Consider the following 6,421-nt stretch of genomic DNA (forward strand, 5'->3'; position numbering starts at 1 on the left):
TTTGATTTAATTTGGCAGATTTTATAAAGTAGGTTTCTTTTCAAAATGTTACACCAAATTGGACAGTTATTAAAAACATAAGCAAGTGATCTACAGTTTTTCCCCTTCATCTCACCTTGATCTCAAATTGATTTCTTTCCAGATTCAGGAACTTTTATCATAACCCTTCTCACCCTAGGGCATACCTAGTTATTATAAAGATTAAATGTACAGTTGTTTTTAGCAGAAGAAAGGATATAAGAAATCTCAGACATTTTCCTGGCAATTACAAAAAACAAGTTCTTGTGAAGTTCTATTTTGTTGACAGAATTGAGTTATAAAAACTCTGTTTAGCCCTTGCTTACCTGTTTATTAAAAAAAAACACAACAAAAAAAACAGTCCAAGATGTCAATTGTATCTAAATCCCCTGCTTTTGCAGCTCTTTACCTTGGCCCTTGTAATTCAAAAGTAGTGTATCAAAGAGTCTGTTAAAATTTATTGCCTTTAGTCAGGTGAAGATACAATGCACGCTGGTTCATTTCACTGGTTGTGAAACTCTTTCAGCTAGAGGCATATGGTGCTGTTGCTGAAAAAGTCACACAGTCTTTGAAAAAATCCATTCAAAATTAAATCTTTTGGGCTTGTTACATGTATGTTTCCCTTCCACATATTCAAGCATTTTTTTAAAAGTATTTTCCTCTCAAGTTTTAAAAGACATTTATCATATAACTAGATATTTAACTCAACATTTAAGGAAAGATGGCAAAGTGAAAGAATGTGAATTAATAAAATAAATTAAATGAAGAAAAGAAGTTAAAATGAACAACATGATCAATTTAATGGTATTTTAGGCACAAAAAGCTGAACACAAAATTTTACCTTTTTTTTTTTTTTTCTGAGAAGTCCCAATAAATCCAGAAGGATTAGCTGCCAATAGATAAGTAGAATTTTTTTCCTAAAATGTATTTAGCTGCCAAGAACAATTTAATCAACATTAAAGGCAATTCTGTGCAATTTGAAGGTCATATTTATGAACTGAAAGGTAGTTACAAGCAAAGCACTGTAATATCATTGCTGCAATATCTATATTTAAAAGATCCATTGTTCAAATATAATGTGGGACTTATAACAGTATTCCTACTAGTTGTTTATTGAAAATGTGATGACTGAAATTGTTACAAGTGCTCTTATAATTAGCCTTTGTAGTAAAAGCCTAGAATCTTCCTTTTTGTAAAGCATATGTGTACACAACTTTCTGTAGGATTATTAACTTCCAGTTAATAAACTTTAAACTACAAGAAAATATGTTGAAAGAACTTGACCCCCCCAAAAAAATGAACTTATAGCTGATAGCATCTCTTAAAGATGTAGGAGAAAGTGGTTTGATGCCTAATTTTATATAAGAATATAGAAGTCAGAGGACTTATAAATAAATACGATTTTTAGCCATTATACAATTTCTTTATAATTATTTTAGAGAAATTATCATTCCTGAAGTTTGATCTACCTTACACTTCAGCAAATGACTTAAGTCAAAGGATTTGTATCCTTAATCTGTTTATTTTTTCCACTGATTATCAAGTGATTCTACTGCATAGTAGAGATACTTAAGGACAGATGAAACTAATTTTATTGTACTGTAATACAGTATTCTATTTTAGTAATATTTGTCATCTAAAAACAAGGTATCTAGTTTAACCAGATACTCCAGACCTCCTTAGTAACAAACTGAGAGGCACTATCAAAAGGTGAATTTTTCTATTTTAAAGATGTCCAAAATAGTTACAATGGAATAACTTCTGAAATTAACTAATTTTTACATTGTTAATGAATATCTAAATGCATGGCTTAGGCTAAATGTTTAATTTTTAAATGACTATCATTATACAAAAGAAATTTTGTCCTCAGTTTTAAAAATTCTATGGTGATTAATGCATTAAAAACAGTACTGCTGTCTTCACTTGAGCAAATATCAGGAGAAGATTCTAACTTTAATGCAGTTAAACATATCCCCTGAATTCTTCAAGAGGTTTTCTGGCTGTGAACATTGTATAGTATAATTTTAGAAATTAAAATATAACGTAATATAATTTTAGAAAGAATACTTTTGATATGCTAGAAGAAATATCCAATTTAAAATATATACATAAAAACATACATACATCCAGATATTGCTCTTATATCTTTCTCAAATTTGTTTATCATACCTTACCCCACAAATACCCTAGTTTATTCCACAAGGTTAGCTGAGCAAAAGTTCCTAATCAACATATAGAGGTTTGTATTAGGAACGTAATAAATCTGTATATTTTCTTTTTGCTGTTAGGAATAATATTTTGGATATATGCTAAAGGATTTTTTTTTTTTTCTAGAAAGAAGTGTTTCAAGTGAAGATCAGCATGAATGGACACTTGTCTCCCTGGACATTCAGTTTCCTTTCTCTTTCCTCAGGTATGACCCAAAAACCGATACATGGACAATGGTGGCTCCACTAAGTATGCCTCGAGATGCTGTTGGTGTCTGTCTCCTTGGTGACAAATTATATGCAGTAGGTGGCTATGATGGCCAAACATACCTGAACACTATGGAAGCATATGACCCTCAAACTAATGAATGGACACAGGTAATCATAAAGTCCTGATTCCTTTTTTGTCTGTAACATGCTTCAATAGTTGTACATAAAAGCATTATTTTTCTGAAAAAATGTATAGTATATTAGCTAGTATAGCTAGTTGAAGATGTTCCTGCTCATTGCAGGGAGGTTGGACTAGATGACCTTTAAAGGTCCCTTCCAATCCAAACTATTCTAGGATTCTACGAGTCTATGATTCTATGAAATACTGGTATAATGCAAGAAGCTGGGGACTGGTGATTGGGTTGTTGAAGAAATGTATTTTATTACGCCACAGTAGTGCTTGGAAAGGTTTGGATTCATAGCAAAGCCTTAAAAAGAAACGAAAAAAAATATTTCAACACTTTCTGAAAAAGTCATGTGTTCCACCAGTGTAGATGTTTACATCTAAATTAGTCACCCTAAATTCCTTTTAAGGTTAGTGAAGAAAGGAAAGCATGCTTGGAAAGCATGACCTTATCCTAAAATAAGAATTTAAAATAGACCAGATGTATAATATCCCAAAATGTCTATTTCTTTTTATGATTATAAAGGGGGGCTTCTGTTCTCAAGCTTAAATGTAGATATACAAGGTGCAGAATCCCATCTTTTTTATCTACTGTTAATTAAATGATGAGAGCATTTTTATGACATTCTGTAGGAAATAAAAAAAAAATAAAATATTGAAAGATTCTTTTCTCAAATCCACCAGTCCCCATAAATGGATGAATAACTGCACTTGGACAGATAGTTAGGAAACATATAACACCTCTACTTTAATATGTACAGTACCATTAATTAGTGTATTATCATTACTATTATTACATACCAAAAAACCTGACTGTACTGTGTTAGTTTCAACAAGATCCAGTCTCCTAAACTTATTAATCCTCGTTTTGTATTGAGTAGTGTCTAAAGCTGCCTAACTTATTCTAAAGGACACTTGAACCTGTTTAGGAATACTGGAACCATAGAATTTTGGTATTAGTAGCCTTGGTCGTGCCTCAGGGACATCAGCTACAGTCTACAGATTAGAGAAACCCGTTGCATATCAACAGTTCACGAAATTGATGACAGCTTTAAAATCACTTCTTTTTTCTGTTCTCACACTTTCAAGTGAAAGAGGTCAAATGTGAGTAAGTAACTTTAAAACTGCAACACTAGGATATTATGGGTTGTATTTATTTTTAGCGTTTTGTACTCCCAATAGTTTTGACCATTTTAGAATAATGTTGACACAGCACTTTGGCAATCGCTTGCATGGCTGGTTCCTGTTTGGTTAATTTGTATCCTTTTTTCTGCAGATGGCTTCCCTAAATATTGGAAGAGCGGGTGCCTGTGTTGTAGTCATCAAACAACCATGACTTTGTCAGCACTGCTTAGGATTTTATTGACTGTGAAATGATTATTTTTCTATCAGACAACAAGAATGATAATTTCATCAGAACAAGGATTTACACAGTGAATACTCGATCACGAACTTGAAGAAGTTTGGAAGAGAGAAAGATTAAGTATTTATGCCCTATAATATCATAAAAACTGTTCACACTCAGTGAACAAGAAAAAAAATCAGGCTATTGTAGGCATAGATAAGTGGACGTGGAGTAGTAAGATCAGGTACTGTTATCATGAATGTGTCCTGGAGATCTGGATAATCAAGGGACCGCTCTACACAAGGAGCAGGAGATACGAAAACAGTTGTCGTGGCCACAAGAATTTTAACTGCAGAAACATCAAAGTACAATTAATCACTTTAAACTGTGGGGTTTTTTTTTAAGAGAAAAGTAGATAGTAATATATTTTTCTTCTGTTCAGGTCGTGTCTTCAAATGGGTTATGGCCTTATTTAAACAGGCAGTTTGGTTATTACTTATTGGAATATTATTGGAAGAGGTAGAAAAGTTTGGATATTCAAGTTCCATTCATAATGACTGAGCTGTTGGTCTACAGCAGGAAGAAAAACAAAACTAAAAGCAAACCTCCAAAATTACTTTTTTTTGTAACTTCAGATTGTACCTCCTTGCCAGTGTTAACGCATCTTATAAGTGAGTCTATTGAAGGGGAAGCCTGTGTATTTAATCTGATTATACACAAAGCAATCCTTTGGCTGCACTGGGGCTTTATTGCAAATGTGGGAGTCAAAAGAACAGTTTTCTAATTCTCTCTTAATCTTATATTCAATTTAAGCATGTAGTCTCTCATCTCATTATTTAATGCAACTTCTGCATGTTGGAAGCTCATGAAAAGCTGGAAGATTGATACTGTTCCTTCACTGCATCATGTAACAGATGAACCATGACCAGAACAGTCTATAGAGCCTCTTCTAACATTTGAAGACAGATAAAAATACTACATTTTATTTCTTTCTGATGCTTGTACATATACAACTTTGCCTAATTAGAGCTGCCAATTTATGACTTTCCACTTATGACTGAGAACTGCAAGTAGGGAATTCAGAATAAATACAAGTGGAATAAGGAAAAATAGGCCGTTTGATTTAAAAGAAGTTCGTATGGTAAATATACTAGTGTCATCTGTGCTTCCCTTTAGGATTGATCATTTTTGGCAGTAATGATACTTTGAGCTTTTGCCTTGGCAATAGGTTTGATGTTGATGTTTTCCATCTGCTCAGCTGAATCAGTTAGAATCCTAAGGACACTGACAGAATATGAAATTCTGCTATTCAGGGAGGCACAGGCTCTGGGAACAGGACTCCCAAGTATACCTCTTCCTTAAAGCCTTGCTGGTCCTTGAGGAAACATTTCATGGTCCAAAAGCAGAAACTTGACAGTCCTCTATCACTAGCAATTTTGGAAAGGAATTCCGGTTGCAGTTAAAAGAGTTTCCCTAGTAGAAACCTTTGAAACCATTTGAGATGAAAAAATATGTACAGCCTCCTACCTGGGACATATGATTTGAAGATGTGTCTTTCCTTCTAACAGCATCAGCATGCATTGTTTCCTGACAGAAACAACTTCAGTTTTGAAGCCTAAAGTTTAAATCTTTTTATAAGCTTTTCTGTCCTAATTAGAAATCAGCTGCAAAATCTTTACTATTAGTTTTCCACAGTTAGTTGGCTTTTGAACTGCAATTAGTCTTTCTTCCACAGACAAGCGTGTCCATTTTTTTGCCAACTATAACAACTTGTTGAATAAAAGATGTTATTCCTCTACAAATTTTGCTTCACATAAACATAAGCTTCTGAGACCAAACTGAGAAAATTCTGGAATTATAATTTCAATTAAATATACACATTAACATTCAGTTTTCCTATGCAGATACCTACTGAACTTATAAAATTAATTTTAATTCTATTCCCAGTACTTCCTTTTGATTACATTGTATTCATACACAATAGAAATGTGATTACACTACCTATATAATGACCTTCAAAAAGGGATTGCTTCTGTTAATTGTAATCCATGACAGATTTGTTCTCTGTGCCTTGATCATTTTTATCCTGTTTATCCTCAATTTTATTTTTTAGTCTCAATTTCCTTTACACATTTTAAATTATCTTTATTTATCCAAAATGAAACATTATTCTTATGTGAATTTTTTCAGACTACTCCACTGCTTTTATGTGGAAAAAATAAAGTTATTAATTTGCTTTATTTAGATTATGTGAAATCTAGCCACAATAAGAGCCAAATTTGGAGTTCAGATTGTTTCTATACACCTACACCAATATGTTCCGGAGTTTCTTCTAAACAGAATTTAGGAAGAATTTTTTTATTAAATTTTAAGTTTTTCTTATCATTATGTTTACTCTGGTCTATTAAAAACAATAATAGTTTTACTTTTGACTTCAAAGGGAATAGATTTAAATCA

At 32.5% G+C, this 6,421-nt stretch overlaps 1 protein-coding gene across 1 annotated transcript in view; it reads left to right on the top strand.

The window, feature by feature from the left end:
• Window positions 1–3,955, top strand: part of KLHL1 (kelch-like family member 1) — a gene marked incomplete at its 5' end in the record, with an annotated part of 154,595 nt that extends 150,640 nt beyond the window's left edge. The window contains 2 exons of the mRNA XM_009880207.1: window positions 2,432–2,603; window positions 3,896–3,955. Coding sequence (XP_009878509.1) covers window positions 2,432–2,603; window positions 3,896–3,955 — 232 coding nt within the window. The remainder of the gene's footprint in view (window positions 1–2,431; window positions 2,604–3,895) is intronic.
• Between the last annotated feature and the right edge of the window lie 2,466 nt (window positions 3,956–6,421).

This window comes from Charadrius vociferus, unplaced genomic scaffold, assembly GCF_000708025.1.
Source record: "Charadrius vociferus isolate BGI_N301 unplaced genomic scaffold, ASM70802v2 scaffold182, whole genome shotgun sequence".
Classification (NCBI taxonomy): domain Eukaryota; kingdom Metazoa; phylum Chordata; class Aves; order Charadriiformes; family Charadriidae; genus Charadrius; species Charadrius vociferus.